At 39.8% G+C, this 26055-nt stretch overlaps 1 protein-coding gene across 2 annotated transcripts in view; it reads left to right on the forward strand.

Moving 5' to 3' along the window:
• The window catches only part of fnbp1l (formin binding protein 1-like), a 159731-nt gene that overhangs the window by 105701 nt on the left and 27975 nt on the right, over positions 1-26055 (forward strand). For both annotated transcript variants that reach the window (XM_078560801.1, XM_078560800.1), the window contains exons 4-9: positions 11829-11976; positions 15648-15710; positions 18036-18140; positions 19849-19977; positions 21043-21189; positions 22212-22412. In XM_078560801.1, the coding sequence (XP_078416927.1) occupies positions 11829-11976; positions 15648-15710; positions 18036-18140; positions 19849-19977; positions 21043-21189; positions 22212-22412 (793 nt within the window). The remainder of the gene's footprint in view (positions 1-11828; positions 11977-15647; positions 15711-18035; positions 18141-19848; positions 19978-21042; positions 21190-22211; positions 22413-26055) is intronic.

Here is a 26055-nt window from a genome sequence, read left to right on the forward strand (position 1 = left end):
GAAGAATTACATTTTAAAAGAGGTAGTTGCCAGTTAAAAAGGGAAAGCTTGGTGATTTGTGACTTATCTGGAAATAAACTCATATTTTTAACTGATCAATTCCACAGAGTCTCATTGCCACTGTATTTCTCCTAATTAAAATCAAACCGAGATGAATCTATGCCGATAATTGTGCTGACTTTTAAATGTTCTTTTCAAATACAGCATGATTGTGCTGTGTTTTTATACATTGGGGAAATTTGCGCTTCTCGCATTTATATGGAAAAGTAGCCACTTTAATAAGTTAGAGAGTTATGAAGGGAAATAATTTTTTTAAAATGCTATCGCAAAGCTTGATTCTTTTAAGACAGTTTTAGAGAAAATAAAATGCAGTTTTGTCCTTGTTACAATTGTTGCAAGAAGCTAAGTAAATGTAACAAAATGGCAGCACATTTGTGATGTAAATACATCCCTCATCTCCATCAACTTGAGGTTTTGTCTTTACGTGTTTTTTTTTTGCTAACTTTTCAGAAAGTTTAAAATGTGGCAAAGGTTTGGAAGTTAACAATTGCCGATGCACCACATGTAGACTTCATTTTCTTAAAAACTGAATTGATTTGCTCAATAAACATTTTTATAAGGCAATTTTGGTGCATTTTCTCACTTTCCCATTCTCATCAAACTGCAGACTCCAGTGGATCAATAAGCTGGAGATCTTCCCCAGCCTTGCAACACTGCTGCTTTGACATTGGCTGCCTTGAGGTGCATGCGACCTTCTACTTAATGGCGTTATTATACGGAAAATGACGAATGTGAACCATTGGCACTGTTAGACCTCAAAGTAGTGTGTCATTATTTGGCATGGCTTAATGTTAATTAATCTTAACTGTCATATTTGTTTTGTGCATGTCATTGTACTATTTTATTTAACTTTGAGTGGATCTTAAAGATACGCCAGAATCTTTGGTCTGAATCTTTCATTCAGGGTCGGAAGCCTTATTTCTGACCCTGAAGAAAGAAAAAAATACACACTTCCTCCAATGTTTCAGGGTAGTCTTCCAGTGGAGGATCCTGCAGAACTGACTCTGTGCAGGAATCCTCGGGGGGAGCAGCACAGAGAATCTGCGCAGAAACCATGTCCCCTTTTTATGTCATATCCAATGAGTAAAGAGTTTAAATGTCCCTTCTTTGAAAAGCCACGGAGGGAAGGTAAGTGTGTAAGGGGGTGGGATTGTTAAGGTGAGGGGCTAGGATAGGTAAGGTGAGTGAGGGGTGTTGGGTAATGTAAGTGGGTGAGGGTAAGGGTTGGTAAGTGGGTGGTGAGGTCAGGTTGGGATGGAGGGGGAGATTCAGGGCTAGTCAGGTCGGGTTGAGTTGGTTGGGCTAGTCAGGGCAGGTCAAAGGGTAGTCGGAGTTGGGTGGTGGGCCTAGTCAGGTTGGGTCGAGGTTAGTTTGGTGGTTAGGGAGGTAGTTGTAGGGTTGAGGGCTAGTCTGGTGGTGAGGGCTAGTTAGGTCGATTTGTGGATTTGGGGTGGAGTTGTGGGTGTGGAGGGGGGGGGTGCAGTCCGGTGGCCAGTGAGGTGAGTCAGAGGGTCAGGGAGGAGTTGGGCGATGGCGACTGATTGGTTCGGTGGTGGTCAGTATGAGTGATTGGGGGTTCCGTTGTATCGTTACCCAGGTGTTAGACCAGGTTTTAATCTCTAACATTTCCTGGGGAACTATTCTGGTAAGTAAATGGTAACTGTCCGAAGCTTCCAACTTACACCCTGGCTCTTTCCCCATACCCACTGCCTTGCCCCTTGGCCATTTTGGGTAGGAAATCAGCTTGAAGTGATGGAGAATTGCGTTGGTGGGGGCATCCCACTGATATCAGGTAATTGGTGGAAATGGCTGTATCTACTATTTTGACCAAGCTGGTTAACTGTCCTGCTACCTCATCATTATGTAGTTTGATAAGCACTGTGGGACATTTCACTTCACTTGGTTAAAGGTACTAGATAAATGCTACTTGTTTTTTCCTCTCTTTTTGTTTCACTGTTTAGATGATAGGTTCTTGAATGTGTGCATAACTAGGATTTCTTTCCTAGTTTGTGTTAGACATTCAAGTTGTGCATTTGGAGTTTAAGGGCTGTATTTTTAGAGTGGGAATGGAGGTGGGTGGGAGGTGAAAATACCAGAGGCAGCCAACATGCTGGTTTCCTGTCATTGTTCCTGCTGCCAGCCTGTTTTGTCAGGATGGAGGAAGGCCGAGCCTGATAACATGGCCGATCCTTTAAACCAATCAAGGGATCTCACATTTCCTGGGAAACTATTCTGGTAAGTAAATGGTAACTGTCCGAAGCCTCCAACTCAGACAGCTCAGAGTTAAAGTGCTCACAGAGAGCATATTGAGATTTGAGGAGGGCAGCAGAGAGGGATGAGGGACAGGAAGGCAAGGGAGGCCACACCCTCACTGTAGGCTGTACCGCTGAACTCTGAGCTCCCTCGTCACGATGGAGAACCAGTAACACAGGAGACAGTGGGCTGAATTTTATGGGCCACCCACGGGGGGAAAAACAGATGGGTAGACCATAAATTAGTGCCCCATACGATTGGTTCACTCGCCCTGTCCCCTCCACGATTTTACAGTTGGCTTGGTTACCAGCCCAAGGCCCAATTTGATGCCCTTGAGTTTACAATTAATGCCCAGTTCAGGGCCTCATCCTGTCACTGCTCTGAGGTAATAGTTGGTGGGGGAGGTCTGCATCCATTGTGTAACTGGCTAAGTGGAGATGGATTCACTCCCGAAATTTACAGTGCGTACGGGAAGCCCACTCTCAATGTAAAATCCAGCTCAATGATTCTCCAGGCAGATGGTCACAGATTTGTCTCACCGTGGAAGAGCTCTCATCTTGCAGTACTGCATGCCATGCTTTGCCAGAAACCATCAAAGCCTCTGTGGACGTGAACTTCTTTGCCTCTGACCCCTTCCAAGTATCAGCTGTGGATTTTGGTGACATCCCGCAAATGGCTGCTCCATTTGCCAGAGCTGGGCAGTACATTCAGTTCCAGCCATGTGGGGCCTCGCCTTCATCTCTAGATTCTCCCTGACGCAGGGCATCATTGATTGCACCAGAGGGAGATTTACTTGCACCAGAAAGTAAATCTCTCAAACAGCAGCCACAGTAATGACTGCCTTGGTGGGTTTAAATTGGGCTCGCTCTCTTTCATTCCTACCTCGTTCCCACCCCTGCACCTGCTAATTGGGTGCCCAACATGCTCTTTAGCCAGTTAACAATCCGTGCCATCAAAATCGGTGCCAATGACTGCTTCCCCTGGGATGGGATCTCAGGACCCGGAAGCAGTTCCAACGTCCATTTCTCAACTCTGTCAGATCTTACAAGTCACATTCTACAGTCATGATGGCGCTACAGATAGCATCATGGGAAAGATGCTATCAAGGGCTTTGTACTTGTTTTGCACTTTGACTCTATGCCTATATGTGTCATAAATATATATATTTTGACTTTGTTGTGTGTGAGGTTTATGTCACATATTTGCCATGTTGAAGGATCATGGCATCTGTATTGGCTTTTGATGCATCAACTAGAAGTATGACCTCTCTAATGCTAGCACTTGAGATTATGGGGGTTTTTTCTTTGCAAATTGGATGCAAATTTTGATAAAGCAGAGTATATAAATGTACATTAGATTACATTGTACTCCATCACCAATTTAGCCCAGAAGCAAATTTTGTAAGTTTAACATATCCATGGCACTGTGACTTTCATTTTCTTCTGTTGAACCTTAGGCTTTTATCTTGGCATCTTTCAGTATTCTGTGATGCTGGCTATTTGTGATGTGCATGTATATAGTTTGAACACCATGTATCATTGACTCTAGACAATCAAGGAAATAGTCAATGGTTAATTTTTTTCAGGAAGACCTCCTGTATTGATTACAAATTGTATGCACATGGATCTCAACTAAGACTGTTAAATGTGATTGGTTTACTGCCGTTCTCATCAATTGTTGGCACAGTGCCTCCCCTCATGAATGTTTTGTTTAATTCTTTGAGGTTGACGCATATGCAAACCTGATTAAAATCTATCTTATCATACATTATTACAGACTTAGACCATGGTTTTGATTCTGACCGTTTCAGCTGCACTCTCACTTTCTATATTTTCCACATTGTAAATGCTAGGTATGTTCTAGTTGTGTACACTGAGTGGTACTTCCAGACCATCTTCATTTTGAAGTCACCTAGCGTGTGACAAAAAATTATCAGTCACGTATTTGAGTATATTGAGTACAATATTGTGCATTGGTTCGTTCTCATATCTGTTACCAGGCCTTTTACTATATGAATTCTTATCAAGAATCATAATGTCATGGTTTACCATTTGAAATAGTGAAATATACTTGGACGATAGTGTTTTTTTTGTCCACACTTTGCATTAAATGAATTATATCAGTTATATGCATGATGGCTTGAATGCTTTGTTCTTGAGCTGCATTTTCTTGTACTGTTCCTGTGTCATGACATTAACTTAGTTTTCAGCTCAATACTGGAAATTGATTTTAGTTCTGAATATGATGCTCCATTTTGTCTTTGTATTTTTAGATGTTGTAACTTACAGCAATCATGGATCGATGTTTTCAGTAATGACATTTGCTACTTTATAGTTTCTTTTGATGTATCTGCACCATTGCCATCTCCTAATGGCAGATTTGCATTTAACTGCAACTTCATTCATGGTCTACCAGGAAATAACACCAACCAGAAGTACAAGAGCAAAATATTGTGAATGCTGGAAGTCTGTATCAGAAATAGAAAATGCTGAGGGTACTCAGCAGGCCTGGCAGCATCTGTGGAGAGAGAAACAGATAACATTTCAGATTGGTGTTAACTCTGTCTCTCACCACAGATGCTGCCAGACTTGCAGAGTATTTCCAGCATTTTCTGTTTTTATTTAGGAATTTCCATTGCTAATTTGCCTCTGATCATTTCTTCTTTGGACGCAAGCCATCAGTACTCCTGCATTCAGCTACTCGAAATGCTCTGCAGGCTTTCTCTGGATGCTGTTAGCTTTCATTAGACTTTTATCCTTTCATCATATCATTTTATAAAATAAATTTCCCATCAGCTTTCTTCTTTCTATAAAAAAAATAATTTTTGCATTCATCTGTCAGGTTGAATAATGCCAGAATACCTGTGCTTTATTACCCATAAGGAAACTTACTTGTTTAATTTAATCACCTTCAGATAGCCTGATGCAGTTCTATAATGTTTCAATCTCTCTCCCAACTTGCCCATTCTTCTGACATGGAATAATTAAATTTCACTAGAGGAACTACAGTAATATAGATCTTTAATTTAGCTTGACTTAACTCACTTGGGAACATTTTTATAATGTTTTCATCCGCAGTACAGGTGATTGTTCTTAATTTATTCTTGGGATGAGTGTGTCACTGGCAAGGCCAGCATTTATTTTCCCCTCTAATTGCCCTTGAGAAAATGGTAGAGAGCTGTCTTGAACTGCTGCAGTCCTTATGGTGTAGATATTCCCACGGTGCTTTTAGGCAGGAAGTTCCAGGATTTTGACCCAGTGACTGTGGGGATGGTGATACAGTTCCAAACGATTTAGTTCCAAGTCACACAAAACCAGTAAAGCTACTGGACCACAGCGAATATAGATTCTTGGAGATTTGTTGCAAATCTCCACAAAATCACACACATACTACCTTGATTATAATTGCATGAGTACATGCCAACCTACAAAACTCTAAAAAGCAACAAACAGTTTCTTTTAAAGAAATCTGACTTGGTTCTAAAAATGCTGGCAATTTAAAGAAACAACTGACAGCTGTCATTATTATCCTAATAAAGGCCTTTGACCAAGGCAACCAATTTTTTTTGTTTATTCTTCCCTGGAATGTGGGCATTGCTGGCAAGGCCAGCATTGGTTGCCTATCCCTAATTGTCCTTGAACTGAGTGGCTTGCTAGGCCATTTCGGAGGGCAGTTAAGAGTCAACCATATTGTTGTGCATTTGGAGTCACATGTAGGCCAGACCAGGTAAGGACAGCAGATTTCCTTCCCTAAAGGACATTAGTGAACAAGATGGGTTTTTACAATAATCGGATAGTTTCATGGTCACCATTACTGAGACAAGCTTTTCAATTCTAGATTTTATCATTTGGAATTTAAATTCCACTAGTGACCATGATGCAATTTGAACCCAAGCCCCCAGGGCATTAGCCTGGGCCTCTGGATTACTGGTCCAGTGACATTGCCACTATGCTACCATCTCCCCCAAATAATTGATCTTTCTTTTGAAATTGAATTTCAAGAATTCTTTCATTAAAAACTAAAAACCTTGTGGAGGTCTAATAGAAATAATTAGTTTTAATGGGTGTGCACATAAGGCTGTGGCTAGAAGATGGAAGAACCACATTGCATTTGTATAGCAACCTTCACAACCATGAGTTGTCCTTGTAGTTTTCAGCCAACTGTGATTTTGAAGTCTAGTAATTGAAATGTGGAGAAACCCAGTAGCCAATTTGCATAGAAGCAAAATCCCAGAAAAGAAATGAAATAATTGAGCTCCCCAGCGTTGGATTGGGGGGTATACCCCAAAGTTGGACTGGGGAATCCCTCTTCGAACTTCACAGGTAAGGGTTTGCATGGCAGTTGGCCAGAAGCGCAAATTTCTTCTGAACGATTGCCCTGCTCTGGGAACCATTGGAAAATCCGATTTAAATTGCAAACTTCCGATGGTCCCGACAGGGTTGCACAAACAATTACTCAGAAAAGTTAGAAGAATTAAAACCTCCCCTACTTCTGTGTAACTATTGTAAAGATCCAGACTGACCCCCCCCAGGGAACTCTTACCCACCCCTTCGACTAACCCCCCCCCGAGCCGCCACGGTATTCCCCAACCCTCATTGGATTTCCCACCCCCACCACCCGCATGGGACGAATCCTCCCTGCTGCGTGCCCGGCGCTCGCAACCCCTGACCTCTAACCCACCCCCACCCCAATCTCTGACCTCTAACCCACCCCCAGACCCACTCCCCAATCCTAGTGCTGTAAAAAAGGGGGCATGTTCTCCAATTTGAAGGAGCTGGCTTTGGACTCTGGGCCTTGGAGATGAGCTGCGCTGCCTGGATCTCGCCTGCACTGTCAGAAGGTACAGAAGAAAATCCATTAAAGTAATTGGCCACGGGTGGCAATCCGGCGCTGATTGTCACTCTGAGGAGGTTACGGCTCTTTGATTTGATTTGCCTTGATTTGATTTGTTTTAGTTATGTTGTTTGACGAATAAATATTGGCCAGGGTACCAAGAGAACTCCTCTGCTCTTCTCTAAATAGTGTCACAGGGTCTTCTGGGAGGGCAGTTGGGACCTTGGTTTATTGTATTATTCTAATGATGGTGGTGCCTATAATCCAGTGATTCCTCAGTACTGTGGTGTTAGCCTGGGATATGCACTCATGTCTCTGGAGTAGGACTTGAACCTGTGGACCTTTCGACTCAAGCTGCCCATTTTACACTGTTCAGTTTTTGACCTATAAGTGGCAGAAAATTATGAAGTAGGTTTTTGCAGTGGATTTGAAAATTTTTGTTAGGGTTTGAGTGTCCTGATGGTATAAAATGCTTCCTGTGGGGTATGAAGTCATGCTTTCCAGAAGAGTTTGAATTTTGACACCTCTTTGGTGCATCTTTCAACATTGTGAAAGGTGTGATTTGGAGGCAAAAGAAATTCTGCTTCAATAGTTTTTATTTATATATAATTGGCATCCACATTTGTGCCTATGTGAAATACTTTGGAAATTTTTCTACGTTAAAGGAACTGTATAAATGCAAGTTTTTGTACTCACATGAAAAAATAACAATGAAATATGAATATAAGAACTGAAATCTGCACAAAGCATTTATCAATACAAGGAATTGCAGAGCTTGTGTATAATGATCTCATTGCAATTCTTCGAGCCTCAAATGAGTGTTTATGAAATAGGGGGGGTGTTGATATCTGGCCCATGCTGGAGCAGACTGGTCGAGTTATTAGCAGCCTTAAACATAGCTGTCCAGATTGCTGATTGAATGTTGAATCACTTTATCCCAGAGTTTGTAGGCTCTGAGTCGTAACATTTAAGAGCCTATGTCTGCCTTTGGCTTCTTTGTCCAGACTAAACAAAGTCCTGTATCTATATCTGGTTTGTTAGTCTAGGCTAAATTGGCCTTCATATCTCTTCCACTTGGCTCCTCAGTTTAAGAATTTGGCTGGGTTCCCTCCTTTAAAAGAAAAGAATATTTGTACTGCACCATTTGTTAGTTGAATGCTTTTAGTGAGGGATACACAAGCCAGCTTCGTCTTTTTGCCAGATCATGAGTCAGTTATCAAATTAATTTGAAAGCAGCTTCATTTGGATGAGTTAGCTCTCTGCGCCACGTGATTACAATAGTCTCTGAAAGGAAGAAAAGGTTTTTTGGGTTTCTTACAGCATTGCTCCCCTGTGCTGTGTTTATTTAATAGACTGGGCCAGAAATTTGTAGAAAATTTTGCTATTCAAATGATGTATAAGTATTGCAAAGTATTATTCATTTGTAAAATTTCTAGCAGTTTGTAGAGTAATCAGATGGATGATTGATGCCACTCCGCTGTGAACATACATACAGACATATGAATTAGGAGCAGGAGTTGGCCACTCAGCCCCTCAAGCCTGCTCCGCCATTCAATAAGATCATGGCTGATCTAATTTTAACCTCAGCTTCACATTCCCACCTACCCTGATAACCTTTCACCCCCTTATCAAGAATTTATCTACTTCTGCTTTAAAGATATTCAAAGACTCTTCCTCAAAAGGTAGTTGAGGCAGAGAATTCCAAAGTTTCTCAACCCTCAGGAAAATGTTTTCCTCGTCTCTGTTGTAAATGGGTGACCCCTTATTTTTAAACAGTGGCTCCTAGTCCCACAAGAGGAAACACCCTTTCCACACCCACCCTGTCATACCCACTTTATCTTATGTTTCAATCAAGCCGCCTCTTACTCTTCTAAACTCCAGCGGATACAAGTCTAGTCTGTTCAGCCTTTCCTCATAACACAGCCTGCCCGTTCCAGTTGTTAATCTAATAAACCTTCCTGAAGTGCTTCCAATGCATTTGCATCTTTCCTTAAATAACGAGATGAATACTGTATACAGTATTCCAGATATGGTCTCACCAATGCCCTGTGTAACAGAAGCATAACCTCCCCACTCTTGTATTTAATTCCCCTTGCAATAAACAATAACACTCTATTAACTTTGCTAATTACTTGCTGCACCCACATACTAACCTTTTGCGATTCATGCACTAGGACACCCAGATCCCTCTGCATCTACGAGCTCTGCAGGTTCTCACTATTTAGATAATATGCTTTTTTATTCATCCTGTCAAAATGGGCAACCTCTCATTTTTGCACATTATACTCCATTTGCCAGATCTCTGCCCAATCACCAAACTTATCTATATCCTTTTGTAGCCTCCTTATGTCCTCTTCACAACTTACTTTCCTACCTATCTTTGTGTCATCAGCAAATTTGTCAGCTGTGACATCAGTCCTTTCACCCAAATCATTTATATAAATTGTAAAGAGTTGAGGCCCCAGCACTAACCCCAGTGGCACACCACTCATCACATCCTTCCAACCAGAAAATGACCCATTTTTGCCTACTCTGTTTCCTGTTAGCTAGCCAATCTTCACTTATTTATATTGCTTTGAACTTAATGGTAATTGCGAAATTGAAGCATAGAAATTTACAGCACAGGAAGAGGCCATTTGGCCCATCATGTCCACACCAGCCGACAAGTAGCCATCCGGCCTAACCCCACTTTACAGTTCTTGGTCTGTAACCTTGTAAGTTACGGCACTTCATGCGCATATCCAAGTACTTTTTAAGTGTTATGAGGGCTTCAGCCTTTACCACCCTTTCAAGCAGTGAGTTTCAGATCACCACCACCACCATTTTGGATGAAAACATTTCCCCTCAAATCCCTTCTAAATCTCCTACCTCTTAACCAGGGAGCGTAGATTTAGGGTATGGACCCGTCAACAAAGGGGAATAGGGACTACTTATCTGCTCTATCTAAACCACTCTCAACTTTATATACTTCAATTCTTCTGTTCTCTGTTCTAAAGAAAACAACTGTGGCTTATCCAACTAAAATTCCAGTCAACATCCTCGTAAATATCCTCTGCACTCTCTCTGTGCAATCATATCTTTCCTATAGTGGGGTGACCAAAAGTGCACACAGTACTTCAGCTTAAACCTAAATAGTGTATTACACAACTCTTATATTCTATGCCTGAACTAATAAAGGCAAGTGCTCTGTTTGCTGGAATTGTGACAATACTAAGAGTTATTCTTCCCATAGCTATTTAGGGTTGATAATTAATGTCGTGGAGGATCCTGGGAATTATGTGATTTATGTTGTTGACGTGACATTTGCTTGGAATAATGGAACCAACGTCTGGCTAGGCAGTCTTGCCATCCATACTCTTGTTGGTGTTGGAAGGCAGTAATTTTCATGCAAAAGGATAATTCAGTTAAATGCAAATTGGATAGATTTCATTCAGAAAAAAGCATTTTTGAATACAGGGAAACATGACTTGGTAAGTGTAGTATGCTTGGGCAGAAAAGGTTTTTACCCTACTGTTTTCAGAGTTCTCCTCCACTGGGATTTTGTGTGTCATTTCTGGGTCTGTTGTAACCTTATTGATAGAAGTTGATTGCTATGATTAGTCAACAGCTCCCTTATCATTGAATCATGCAACTATCAGGATGATAGAAGGCAAAACAAAAACAGAATTACCTGGAAAAACTCAGCAGGTCTGGCAGCATCGGCGGAGAAGAAATCAGTTAACGTTAACTGATTTCTTCTCCGCCGATGCTGCCAGACCTGCTGAGTTTTTCCAGGTAATTCTGTTTTTGTTTTGGATTTCCAGCATCCGCAGTAGCTTTTAGCTGATAGAAGGCAAACTAGATAGACATTAGCCCTTTGTCATGTCACAATTTCTAAGTCAGTGCAACAGTATACACACTGGGTGTTCTACCATTCTTGATCATGATGGATGAGGCCACTAGTTCTATACTTTGTGGGTCAAGAATGTTTGTACATCTTGCACCCTTACCATGCCAATTACTCATTAATGTCACAAAAACCAAACAACAATTCCCAAATCACAACTGGGTTAGTGTCTTCAAATAAAAGTAGATAAGCTGAGGTAGGGGTGGAGGCAGGATTTGTAATGCTTGTCGAAGGAGGTGGTCTTTGTGATGGAAAGGATTTGCACTTTGCTTTTCTGATAAAGTATCCCAACATTGTTTGTATTTTTAATTGCCTCTCCATAGTGTCTAGGCTTTGAAAGTGAAAAGTCTACCACTACTTCCAACTCTTGTTCCCAGTTATGCCTTAATTCTGTACTCTTCAATGTGTACTTAATATTGCTCAGATTTCACCCAACTTCATCCAGTGTATAATGTTTTACATTGAGTTAATCTAATGTCCCATTTATTAACTCAGTTACATTACTATTCTGTTATTTGAACACTGGCAGATTATTCCAACTGTTGTTGCTTTGTTGCCCAATTTTAAATGTGATTTCCCTATGGCTAATGCTTCTATTCCTGTATTAGCAATTTATGGAGACATCAGTTAATTCAATAGAATATAGCAAGACATGCACCTTATTAACTAACAAAAGACTAAATTGATTTTGACTTTTAATATTTCACACAACGAGATTAATCACTTTCTATACTCAGGAGAGCCATTTGATAATACTTCTGTATACTCTAATTCTAATTATTGCATTTTTCTGCAGATTTACCTATTGTCAGTCCTTCTTTCAAGTTCTGAATGAGCTCAATGACTATGCAGGGCAGCGTGAAGTTGTTGCTGAAGAAATTGGCCACAGAGTTTATGGAGAGCTCATGAGGTACTCTCATGAGCTGAAAATGGAAAGGAAAGCAGTGAGTATCCCCTCATTTATGTTCTTAACATGATTCAAACTAATTTCAGATTCTTCATTCTTTCTTGATCAGTCATTATGTGGAAAGAGATGCAAAACTGATTGCAATGGGCAGATAAACTAACATGAATTGTAGATGAAACCAACCTAAAGAACAGGTCATCCCAGACTGGGTATTGTGTAATGAGAAAGGAATAATTGGCAATCTAGTTGTGCAAGGCCCCTTGGGGATGAGCGATCATAATATGATAGAATTCTTCATCAAGATGGAGAGTGACGTAGTTGATTCTGAGACTAGGGTCCTGAATCTTAATAAAGGAAACTACGATGGTATGAGGCACGAGTTGGCTATGATGGATTGGGAAACGTGGATAGGCAATGGCAAACATTCAAAGAGTGCATGGGTGAATTGCAACAATTGTTTATTCCTGTCTGGTGCAAAAGTAAAACGGGAAAGGTGGCCAAACCATGGCTTACAAGGGAAATTAGATGCAAGGAAGAGGCATACAAATTGGCCAGAAAAAAACAACAAACCTGAGGATTAGGAGCAGTTTAGAATTCAGCAAAGGAGGACATGGGGATTGATTAGGAAGGGGAAAATAGAGTACGAGAGTAAGCATGCAGGGAACATAGAAACTTTTACAGTCAGTTTTTATAGGTATGTGAAGGGAAAAAGATTGGTGAAGACAAATGTAGGTCCCTTACAGTCAGAAACGGGAATTTATAATGGGGAACAAAGAAAGGGCTGACCAACTAAATACATACTTTGGTTCTGTCTTCACAAAGGAGGACACTAATAACATACCTGAAATGTTGGGGAACACAGGGTTTAGTGAGAGGGAGGAACTGAAAGAAATCAGTATTAGTAGTGAAATGGTGTGGGGGAAATTGATGGGATTGAAGGCCGATAAATCCTCAGGGCCTGATAATCTACATCCTAGAGTACTTAAGGAAGTGGCCCTAGAAATAGTAGATGCATTGGTGGTCATCTTCCGAGATTCTATAGACTCTGGAACAGTTCCTACAGATTGGAGGGAGCTAATGTAATCCCACTATTTAAAAAGGGAGGTAGAGAGAAACCAGGGAATTATAGACCAGTCAGCCTGACGTCAGTAGTGAGGAAAATTCTAGAGTCCATTATAAAAGATTTAATAGCTGAGCACGTGGAAAACAGTGGCAGAACCGGACAGAGTCAGCATGGATTTATGGAAGGGAAGTCATGCTTGACAAATCTACTGGAGTTTTTTGAGGATGTAACTAGTAGAATTGATGAGGGGGAGCCAGTGGATGTGGTTTATTTGGACTTTCAGAAAGCTTTCGACAAAGTCCCACATAAGAGATTAGCGTGTAAAATTAAATTGGGATTGGTGGTAGTGTATTGAGATGGATAGAAAACTGGTTGGCAGGCAGGAAACAAAGAGTAGGAATAAACGGGTCTTTTTCCAAATGGCAGGCAGTGACTAATGGGGTACCGCAGGGATCGGTGCTGGGACCCCAGTTATTCACAATATATATTAATGATTTCGATGAGGGAACTAAATGTAATATCTCCAAATTTGCAAATGACACAAAGCTGGGTGGGAGGGTGAGCTGTAAGGAGGATGCAGAGATGCTTCAGTGTGATTTGGACAAGCTGAGTGAGATGGCAGATGCAGTATAATGTGGATAAATGTGAGGTTATCCACTTTGGTAGCAAAAACAGGATGGCAAGTTATTATCTGAATGGCTATAAATTGAGAGAGGGGAATGTGCAACGAGACCTGGGTGTCCTCGTACACCAGTTGCTGAAGGTAAGAACGCAGGTGCAGCAGGCGGTAAAGAAGGCAAATGCTATGTTGGCCTTCATGGCGAGAGGATTCGAGTACAGGAGCAGGGATGTCTTGCTGCAATTACACAGGGCCTTGGTGAGACCACACCTGGAATATTGTGTGCAGTTTTGGTTGTCTTATCTGAGGAAGGATGTTCTTGCTATAGAGGGAGTGCAGCGAAGGTTTACCAGACTGACTCCTGGGATGGCTGGACTGACCTATGAGGAAAGATTGAGTCAGTTAGGATTATATTCGCTGGAGTTCAGAAAAATGAGGGGGGATCTCATAGAAACCTATAAAATTCTAACAGGACTAGACAGGGTAGATGCAGGAAGGGTGTTCCCGGTGGTGGCGGAGTCCAGAACCAGGGGTCACAGTCTGAGGATACTGGGTGGACCATTTAGGGCTCAAATGAGGAGAAATTTCTTCCCCTAGAGAGTGGTGAACCTGTGGAATTCGCTACCACAGAAAGTAGTTGAGGCCAAAACATTGAATGTTTTGAAGAAGGAGTTAGATATAGCTCTTGGGGTGAAAGGGATCAAAGGATATAGGGAGAAAGCGGGAGCAGGCTATTGAGTTGGATGATCAGCCATGATCATGCTGAATGGCGGAGCAGGCTCGAAGGGCCGAATTGCCTACTCCTGCTCCTAATTTCTATGCTTCTAAAGATGTATAAGTTGTCATGGATGAGGGAGGTATGCATCCAAATTCATCTGTCTTGAAAGATCCTAATATCTCCATTTGACCACCAAGTTATTTCTGAAATGCATTGAAGATATTTGTATCCAGTGCTCTATCTGGATCGTTCTTAATATTAACCTTATATTTGTCTTATTTCTAGTTTGAATCTGTGTTCTCTTGTCAATATAGGCAACTGCTCCTGTTAAATGTGGATGGCGCAAGTGTTGCGGACTGTATTTTGAAGATGAACACTATTGTATTCAGCTCCTGACACACAATTAGTTCCCTCACCATCAATTCCATTCCCTTCCTTGGCCAGAGCCCCAGCCCGAATAAGAATTTTTTCAACCTTGGGTACCTCGCTGACCCTGAGCTGAGCTTCTAACCCAATATCCCCTCCATCATAGACTGCCCCCACTCCAGCCTCCATAACATGGCCATCTCCAGCTCTGACTCAGATCAGCTGCTACTGAAATATCTGCACGTTGTTTAAAACTGACCTGATAATGTTCAGTGCCTGTCTGGCTGCTGTCTGACACCTGATCAATATGCAAAGCAGTTAACACAAGATCAAGAGTTGGAGTTGTCAATACTATTACACTTTATTCTATTGAGATTTTTTTGTTTTAATTTAGTGGGCCTACTATATTAGGAGCAATCCTTTGACTTTGTGCTCAGACAGCAAGCAAGTGCTGGCTCTGATTGATGTCCAGCAGGGTAGCTATTCTGATGGGTGTGGGAGACTTCTGTTTCCATTGTAAAGGGTGGGTGGGACTGTTTAGCCTTGGTTACAGCCCATCTGGAGAAGGTACTCAAGGTAAAATCATAAGAAAGGCAACAGGAAACCACCTCAGATACTCTTCCTTGATAAATAGTTCAAGAATCTCAAGTAGTTCAAGAAACTTCAGTTAGAATCTGCCTTAAAGGGAAGAAATGATGGACAGACTATAATAGAAAATATCAAATCTCAATACTGCTCTTTCATTGGTGAATAATCCAAGGATAATGTGCATGGAATAGAATTAAAAATTAAATGAACAAATTTGTAAACTGATTGAAATTATAGACTGAAGCCCAATTTAATCACATATAGAAGTGGGAAATGAGTTGCAACACAGGCATTGGTGTTAAGTAATTGTCTGATGTCATGATTAAACAGTTAGAGCTTGCTTTTTTTTTGCAGCACCTTCAAGAAGGACGTAAAGCCCAGCAGTATCTTGATACATGCTGGAAGCAGATGGATAATGTAAGTTTCATTTTTTTCTTTCTTCGAAACTGAATTTTGGAGAGAGCAAAGGCGCAGCTGCCATTGGTGCAGCAATTGAAATTAGGAGCTCTTAGAGGCCAGAATTAAAGGAGGGCCGATATCTTGGAGGGTTGTAGGGCTGAAGGTGATCACGGAGATATGGAGGAGTGAGGCCACGGAGGGTCCTGAAAACAAGGATGAGAATTTTATCCTTGGTAAGGGATAAGATATAGGATTTAAAGATTATCTCTAAGTTGATCAGAACATTAAGACTTGGCACAATTTCATTGAACTTAGGTGAGAGCTAGTTATATGGGGTTGGATTCGGGGCAAAGAGTTTTTTTTGCAGGAGATAAATAAGATGGTTCTAATCTCCAATTTTCTCATGGAGTAAGTTATGGCTAATTCATGACTCATTATGACACAGCCGATGGTAAAAGCTGAGTTGTTCAAATCCTAGAGGAAAACTTGAAACAACTGGCATAACCCAATTTTGCTATTTGTATGTTTTTGAGATGCAGGCTTTGAATTCAGTAACAATAAGACCACCCCCAAGTCGCGAGGTTTTTTATAAAACTAAATTAAACGTTTATTAATACAAAGATTATAAGCATGTATGCCTACAAAATTACTACTGTAATAACTTCAAAAATCCACTAATTAATCTGCCTCTCAGACCCCTGGTAAGGCAACAGTAAAAAACACAGATTTAAACAGACCCCTGGCAAAGCAAGCCCTTGGACAGTCGCATTCAAAATGAGTTTCTTTCAGCTCTGGGTCCTTGCAGATAGACTTGAGGCTTACAGGCTGGAGGCTTTAGATCTTAGAATCCCTCATTTTTTTTTCCCAACAGCCTTCTCTTCCTCTTTGAATGCAAATTCTCATTGTCACTAACTTTAAATCTTCTAACAATAAAACCCTTTCATAATACCCACTTTACCAGTAAGCTTTAAACAAAATAAAAACATTGTTTCTGAGCTTCACCTGGTTAGATGTAATATTTCTCTCACTCTTTTGAATGGTCTATTTAAAAATGCAAATTACCCCCTTTACACCTCACCTTCTATTTCCCTATGTTTATCTAATTACCATTTCAAACCTACTTCTCTTCTATACATCAAACCTTCTAGACCAGCTGGCTTTAATCCAATTAAGACACGCACACATACACACACACACACAGACACCTCTGGACTCTTTTAAAATAATTTCCAATAACATTATAGTAATTATTATATATTCTTGACAATGTTGGACAAGCAGTTTGGCAATGCAGATATCATTATACAGTAGTAGCTAGTGGTGATAAAAGACCTGGGCATTATTGGAATACATAGGGAAAATAACTGGTTGCCTATGGCTACTTTTGCTGAGGAGAAACATGCAAACGAGGAAAAGGAAGAGACAGAATGATTCTTGGGTAATTTTACAGGGGGTGGTTACGGAAGGCATTAATGGATATGTGCTGCCATATTGGAGCAATTGGGATTGCATCCATGCAAATGTGTTCTTGCGGGGATAGACCATGGGGAGAGGCTTGGGGGAAGCTGGAGTGACTGAATACATTGAATTCCATGGTGGTGTCAGGAAACAAAAGTGCTTATCATTATATTAGTACCTTACATTTCTAGTTTTATAGAGAAAGGAAATTTACACAATGTAGATGCAAGCGCATTAAATTTTTCAGATGACTACGTTGTTCAAATTAAAACAGCCACCAGGGCAAAGTTTGTTTTTAGATGAACCCTTAAACTATGCCCCCACTTTGTCATTATTAGGCTTTTCTTACATAGAGTACAATGAAAGAAGAGCAATCCTTGCATAGATTATTGTAACTGACATGTTGTGAAATGATTGCTAATGCAAGCTCTTCAAGATGCAGAGAATACAGAATATCTATTGCTTAAAACTGAACTTGTGCTTTAGTATTTTTCTTCTAAATATAATGACTAGTGGCAGCTTAACCTGTGTATAGAAAAGCTATTCATCTTACTCGATGTGCTGTTGTAGATATAAACCTAAAAGGAAGGCTCTGTAGTGCCAAGTTAATGCTGTATTATTCAAATATAAAATTTAAATGATGTCCATGCTTAGCCTTTTTAAAATAAGTCAAAAACTAATAATCCAAAGTGGATCATAACCATGTATAATTGAAATGATTTAACAATTTTTAATTGTTTTTTGAAAACTTGCAACATTTTTGAGTGAGTTTTTACATAGTTCTGGGTAAGCATTGATCTAATGGTTTTTCCAATAGATTCCATCTCTTGACCTGAAGTTTTGAATTGGAAGTGGTCATTAAATTTTGGTCATCTTTTCTTTCAGAGTAAAAAGAAGTTTGAGAGAGAATGCAAGGAGACTGAAAAGGCACAAATGTGTTACGAGAAACTAGATTCTGACCATAATGCAACAAAAGCAGATGTTGAGAAGGTTGGAAATTTGTTGTATTCTGCATATGTAGATTATTTTAAAGCCATTTCAAAGCTGGATTTTCCTCTGTGCGTACAGATTTGCCTGTTGTATTTATCAAATAATAGGATTACTTCAATGAAGAATGATGTGGGGTGGTGATTGATGCTTAGTGAATTTATAAGAAGTAAGGTTAAAAGTGTGCATTTAGTTCGCCACAGCACAGTATTAAGAATGTTTCTTGCTCTGCTGAAGTTTTATGCAGAGGCAGGTTAATTGATCCTCTTAGAGTTGTAGCACAAACATGTTGGAAACTTTGTCACTTCCTTTTGCAGCAGTATACCACATGCAATTGACATAATCATACTGTGTAAAACTATGTTTAGCACAAATAAGCACATAATTGTCTTTGAAATTCTGTTCTAAACCTACAATTTTGTACATTAGTCATTTTGATTTTGAGAAAGGAAAGTACAAAGGGAAAACTTTTTTCAATACTTTTTCTTTTTATAATGGAAGGTAAAAGCCTAATGTATATTTTTTTGAGTAGTTTTGTGTTGACACAAAGTCCCTAGATATAGTATCTCCTGTTTTGTCAGCATCAACCACAGAAAGCTTGGAGGAATGGGTCCATTGCAAACAGATTTCCTCATCTGTGGAGTACCTGCCCATGGTTCAACTTGCATGCTGGTGTGAAGCCATACTTCTGCAATGGAGCTGAGCCAAATAATGCTGCATGAGAAATATAAGACAGTCTCTGTAAAGAAAAAACTGTCTCTGTACACAAATGATGAGATTTTACCACACATGCAATTAATGACACCTATCTTTTTCATTCATAAAAATTCTAAGCCCTTCCTTCCATGCATCTTCCTGTGCACCCCAATCCCAAACCTTGACCCGAAGCTTGAAAGCTGAGAAGCTTGCAGTCTCAGCAAAGTAGCAGTTCTTATTAGATACAATTTTTGGCTCAGATGGGTCTTTATGGACTGCTTTTGGCCTGTGGGCCGCCTCTTGGATATCCCAACTTATATACCATTATATCAAAGTTGGGACTTGGTAATTGGTGCCTTTGTATACAAAACTGTTACAGGTATCATTTTATGGGCTGCCAAGAAGTACTCTGCTTAGCTCAGTTTTTCTGAAGACTGCTGATGAACATTGTCAATTGGAAAAATGCTATACCACTGCCCACTTAATCATTTAGCATAACAACAAGATAGAAATGTGAAATGCCACACTCCATTCTTTGCAAAATCAAATCACATTGATTTCCTTAGTTAACATTTGATAGTGGATTAAGTATATTTTATTTTAATTTTTTTATCCTTTTTTAAAAAAAATGCAGCCTAATTTAAGCATTCTGAGAGGCTGTGTTATGGTTCACCTAGTACCTTCATGCAATTGCAGTCTTGGATTCAAATATCCACCATCAGATGCTTGCATTTGCCAGCAGCATGTTTGAGCGTATTAATTTGTATCTGACATCAAACTGGGAGGTTTGCTGAAGTGAAACCTGCCATGCGGATAGAAGGTGAAACCACCTCCAATTGACTGCTTCTGACAAGGTGATTGTAGAAAAGCCCTCAAGTTTCTCCGTCTTTGTCCAACTTAAAGTGAATGTGAAGATTATTGACTTTGAAGAGGGAAAAGTATGAACTTTGAGACGTTCAGATAAAACAAAACGAGTAAGCAGTTTGGCTAGCAGTTTTGTCTATTGAATCCCCAGGCGAAACAACAGTTAAACCTTCGAACCCATATGGCCGATGATTGTAAAAATGAATATGCCGCTCAACTGCAGAACTTCAACAATGAACAGCAGAAGCATTTTCAATTCATCATGCCTCAGATTTTTAAGGTAATTTTGTTGATTTGCATTCTTTCCTGGATTGTTGTGCAGGGCCATCTTTGCAAATTGTAGGTGTGTACCTCCCTCTGCCGACTGTGTTGTGATTTGAACACACTAAAAGTAGTAGAAAATTTGCAGGTTGATAAAATTACTAATAGGTTAAAGTAGATATTCAGTTTTTAGTGGAGACTTAAGAAGTCGTCACCAAAATTAAAGTTATTTTGAAAGAGCATATAAGTAAAGATAGTGCATTCGGTACAATGCTGCATTAGTGTCACCTTGGAAAAGAGAAAGCTGAATCCCAGACTTAGCTAATAGTCCTACTCAGGCTTGTCTTGGAGGCAGTGTTGTTCAAACATCCAATTGTCACTGATGTCAACTTTCCTTAGCTAAAGTAAACTGGTATTATGCATGGATAAAAGTTTTGAGCGTGACTGGCCTTCCTGTGTGTGAATGCAGATGGTTGAGGGGTCTAGAAGAAGGGATCATTGAATGTACAATTCAAGATTAAACATAGGAGATTTAAGACTGAGAGAAGGAGAATCCACAAGAACTGTCGTTGTCACTCCTACCAATACTGTCATGGACAGATACATCTGTGCACGCAAATTGGTGAGGATGAGCTAAAGTAGGTTTTTTTCCTCATGTTGGTGTTCTCAACATTTGCTGCAAGTCCATTCTGGCAGCTCTGTCCTTGGGACCCAGCCAGGATTACTCAATGGCAGTGCAACTGAGCCAAACTCTGTGATGGACATTGAAGCCTCCGCCCCCCCACCCTCAGCCAAATTACATTCAATGTTCTACATAGAATCCTAAGCAGCCTTCCCAATTTCTTCTTTTACTTCTGAGCTTGATTTTCACTCTTTTATCCTCAATGTCTAAGCTTTTTGAATTGTCCCCATTCACATGGTGAGTATTATAGAAGTGCAAGTTGTCATTGCTGACATTTTTTCCAAGAATTGTGAGACTTTACCCTTTGAGTTATTACTCTTTTAAACTACTTCTCAAATAAGTGATTTGTATAATAGTGTGAAGTGTTTACAATATATCCTAAATGAGACCTTAATTTTATAGAATCTACAAGACATGGATGAGCGAAGAATTGTAAAGTTAAGCGAGTGTTACAGAGGATTTGCAGAAGCTGAGCGTAGAGTTGCACCAATTATCAATAAATGTTTAGAGGGAATGATCAGCGCTGCAAAATCTGTGGATGATCGTAAAGTAAGTATTGTTGAGAGCTATAGTGAAAATGTATGCAAATTAATTAAAACCTGCGCCATTATTTCAATGTCAGCTAATTACACTGTTTCGAGAAGCCTGACCTGGTCTGGTGCACCCTACAGGTTGCAGGGCATTTTTAAAACTATTCACCAGCACAGTGAGGCTGGTGTGTTGGGGGTGGGGTGGTGTAATGAAAAGAAAACCCAGCAGAAAATATAAATTACATGATATAAAATTGCTTTTAAAATGTTTCACATGTCAGTACTGTTATTTATAACTCCCTTTAAAAATTGCATATTGGGTAGGTGTTTCCTGCTGTGGACAGCAAGGTTATAGAACTTGACTGTTGTATTAGTTTTATCTACCTGTGCTGTCTCAATCAGATATATGGCTAATGTTTTTTCCATTTAGCATTAAGTGAGCAAAAATAAAAGGGGATCCTAATCTTAGACATTGAAGTGGCCTATAATTTATGGGATATAATAAAATTTAGAAAATGAGGCTTTAATAAAATATCTATAGCTTTGTTCTGTCATGTATAATTTTAAAAATCTGCCCAACTGTAATTTGTACTGAGTCTGGATTTTATGTCCGTCAGCTTAGAGGTCTTCTGTTGTTTTTTTTAAAAAGTGCTGAACATGTGGCATTTTCCCTAAGGTTTTGGTGGTAGCTCCACTGTTGGGTCAGTTGATAAAAGCAATGTGTTGCAAGCCAGAATGTTCTAATTTCAATACCAGGTCAGCTATAAGGGTGCCTCAAAGTCCCCAAAGGTTTCTCCATCTAATCATTAATGTCAGAGCATAATATGTAGGCATTGTATGAAGACAGTCAAGATTGGGACTGGCTCTAATGGGCCCATGATAGAAAAGGCTGCTCATACTGTCAAGAATGAGCACGAGTGTAGCGCCTATGGAATTGTCTCCCAGCAGGGTGCAATGCCTTCAGGAATGAAGAAAGTTGATAAAGGAAGCAAAGAAATGTGCAATTAGAAATGCACTTAATTTGAACCTTTTTCTTCATAGGACTCTCTGATAGTGGTGGAATCCTTTAAATCGGGTTTTGAACCTCCTGGAGACTTTCCGTTTGAAGATTTCAGCCAGAATATTTATAGGACAGTGTCAGATGGCAGTCTGAGTGCGCAAAGACAAGAGACGAGGGGGGATCAGAAATACACAACAGGAAAAAGTAAAGGAAAATTGTGGCCTTTCGGCAAGAAAAGCAAGGTAAAGTTGTGTTTCTTGTTTTTTTTTTTGGAACAAGCACTTTGTAAGAAAAAGTTGTTCCCTAGATACTGACTTCATCCCTCTCCCTGGCAACTGTCTGAAGCTGAACTAGACTGTTTGCAACCTTAGTGTCATATGAAATGAGCTTCCGAACCTATATGCACACCATTACTAAGACCGCCTACTTCCACCTACCTCTTCCACATTGCCTGACTGCTCTTGCATCAACTCATCTGCTTAAAGCCTCATTCATGCCTAAGTTACCACAAGACTTGACTGGTCAGCCTCCCACATTCTATCCTCTGTAAACATGAGGTCATCCAGAACTCTGCTGCCCTTGGTCCTTACTCACACCAAGTCCTGTTCACCTGTACCCTTGTCCTTGCTGAACTACACTGGCCTCTGGTTAAGCAGTGCCTCAATTTTAAAATTCCCATCCTTGTTTTCAAATTGCTCCATGACCTTGTTAATCTCCTTCGGCTGCAAAACCTATGTTTATCGAATTCTGGCCTCTTGAGCATCGATGATTTTAATCGCTCCACCATTAGTGGACTGTGACTTCAGCTGCTTAAGCCCTAAGTTTTGAATTCCCTCCCAAACTCCTCTGCCTCTCCTCCTTTAAGGCTATCTTTAAAACTTGTTTCTCTGAGCAAGCTTTTGGTCAATTGCCCTAATATAGCCTTAAGCAGCTTGGTGTCAAATTTTGCTTTATGATGCTACTGTGAAGTATCTTGGGAGGTTTCAATTATGTTTAAGATGCTGTATAAATCAACTTTTTCTTGTTTGTCTAATTGTAGCATTGTAATCTATCTGAAGCCAAAATAAATGTCATTACTTTATTTACCACACAATTAAGGAAGTTGGGGCGCAGATGGAGATTTAGGTAGCACAAATTTGTCAGTTTCATATCAATGGTGGGGAAGTTAACGGAATCCATCAATAGAGATAGGGTGACTGAGCTCTTGGGCAAACATCAGCTGGTGCGAGAGAATTGGCATGAACTTGTGAAGGATGAGTCATGTCTCGCTAATCTAGTTGAATTTTTTGAGGCAGTTAGCATGGTGGATAGGGGAGTGCCTATGGATGATGTCTTTATGGACTTCCAGAAAACACACATTTAAGGTTCCACATGAGATTATTAACAAAAATGAGAACACATAGAATTTTATTGAATTCATTTTCCAGCTGTGGCATCACTGTCCAGCTGAGCATTTTTTGCCTGTCCTTAGTTGTCCTGAAGATGTGGTGGGCCACATCCTTGAACCACTGCATGTGATGTGATACGCTTGAGCATCTTGCTAAGGCACTTCAGAGGACAGTTAAAAGTCAACCATGTTGGCTTGGGACTATGGACCATACCAAATATGGACATGAATGAATCAGTTGGTTTTTATGACAACTTGGCAGCTTCTTGGTCACTTTTACTGATACCAGCATTTATTTCCAGAATATTCAAGTTGTCATGGTAGGATTTGTGCACACATTATTTGGATGAGTAATACAGGCCTCTGAATTACTAGACCAGTAACATAACCACTATGCTACTGTACCAGCAACCACCTATATTAATGATTTGGATCAATGAATGCAGATTACATTAAATTAAAAGGCAAAGGGAAGCTACAAAGACTCATAGACAGACTAACAGAGTGGGTAAAACCATGGCTGGTGGAGTTTAATGTGGGGAAGTATGAGGCTATCTACCATAGTCTGAATCTGAGAAAGATAAATCATAGTAAGTTGTTAAGAGATGAGGAGCTGTGGAGAAGCAAAGTTATCCATGTGCATAAATCACCAAAAGTTAGTGTACTGGTACAAAACAGAATCAAAATGGAGTACTGGTCTTTATTTCAAGAAGGCATCAATTGTACAGAACCTTTGTTAGTACTTAGCTGGTTGAATACCACACCTCAAGAAAGATATGTTGTCTTGAAGGGTGTACAATGGCGATTCAGTAGAATGATGCCAGGGCTTAAAGGGTTAAGTTGAGGACAGGCTGAAGAAACTTGGTTTATATTCCCTTCAGTTTAGAAGGTTGAGGAATAAGTGAAGTAATAACAATAGTGAATGTTGAGAAATGGCTTTCTCTGGTAAAGGGCTCCAAAACACTAAAGCTTAGGCCATTTAGGAGCAAAATCAGGAAACGCTTTTTCCGCATAGCATAGTAGAAACCTGGAGCACTGTTCCCTCAAAAGACTGGATACTGAATCAATTTATATTCTCAAGACCAAAATAGTAGGTTTTTGTTTGATAAGCTTATCAAAGGAGATGGCGGATGAATGGAGTTGAGGCCAGATCAGCCATAATCTGACTGAATGGCAGAACAGGCTTGAAGGGGCTCTTGTGTTACTATGTTCTTTGTAGTTTCCTAAAGTAAAATCATTCAATAAATTATGTGATATTTTTTCATTAAAAATAATAAAAGTAATTCTGATCAATAATTACTAATTTTGTATACATTTAAGTTGTACATATTCCTGCTATAGATAATTCAGTTAGCACTCTGAATAACTTTCTTGTTAAAAGTAATGATAATTTCACACTTAATGTCAATTGACTTAATCTGTATTTTACTAAAAAGTTTATTTTCTTTTCCACAGTAGATAATAATTTTGAGTTTTAACCTGCTTGTAGTTCTTGCAACATGTATTTTGATCCATGTATTGATGTACATGATATAGCATAATACTACACAATTAACATATTTCAGGTGATTGCTACATGTAAATATGATAAGGCATGTGTAGAAAATAGTTATTTTACCCCTTTTAGATTCAGAAGCATATCACACTTCTATGGTCTGTTAATATCTCCTTTCATTTGATTAAAATGTGGTGGTTGATAAAATTCAGAGAGGGAGAATCCTGTTATATTTTTGCATTCTATTTTTACTCTCCACCCCACTTCAGTGGACCATTGATAAATCATACAGTTAAGATGGGCACATGTAGCTTATCCTTTCATAGAAATCTTTGATCCTCTGGCGCATGTTATTGCACATAATTTAGGCATTTTGCTTGGAGGTCAATACAATTAATGTGAACACCTAGAACACTCATTTTGGCTCTTGTACCGTTTGCCTTCATTTTTTAAGTATGTAGTTCATTATTTTGTTTTTGTTTTTATGTTAGCTGCCATTTCCTCACTTCTCCCCCACCAGTTCTTGCTCATCCTCTGTTCCTTATGGACCCCAGTCTCCTAGTTTTTCCAGAGAACCACTGTCTTACTGTATGAATGAACTAAAGACAGTGAAACCCAGAATTCCTTCTTTCAAGGATTTCAAAAGGGGGGTAAGTTGGTTTATATTGAACAAAGTTTGTAGCTGTTTGGAATGCAGCATGCAGCTTATGGAAATCTTGCACAGATTTCTACAAGGGCTTCCATGGTTAGTTCAACAGGTAAATTAAAATAGTATGGCCTCAAATCATTAGCAGTAGCTGCTCTGCCATTTTTAGATGTTACTAGTCCAAAAACACATCCTTGGAACTATATTAGGGTTATGACTGTTTAGCCTCAAATTGCAGTTGCTTCAGTTTGCATGATTTTTTTTTCTATAATGGGCATTTGCAGTGAAATGCTAGAGCAACTGTTCATATTTCACTGCTAACCATAAAAGCCCTATTTTATTTTGACTCGGTTTCAA

The sequence above is a fragment of the Cetorhinus maximus genome, chromosome 17, assembly GCF_964194155.1.
Source record: "Cetorhinus maximus chromosome 17, sCetMax3.hap1.1, whole genome shotgun sequence".
In the NCBI taxonomy this organism is placed as follows: domain Eukaryota; kingdom Metazoa; phylum Chordata; class Chondrichthyes; order Lamniformes; family Cetorhinidae; genus Cetorhinus; species Cetorhinus maximus.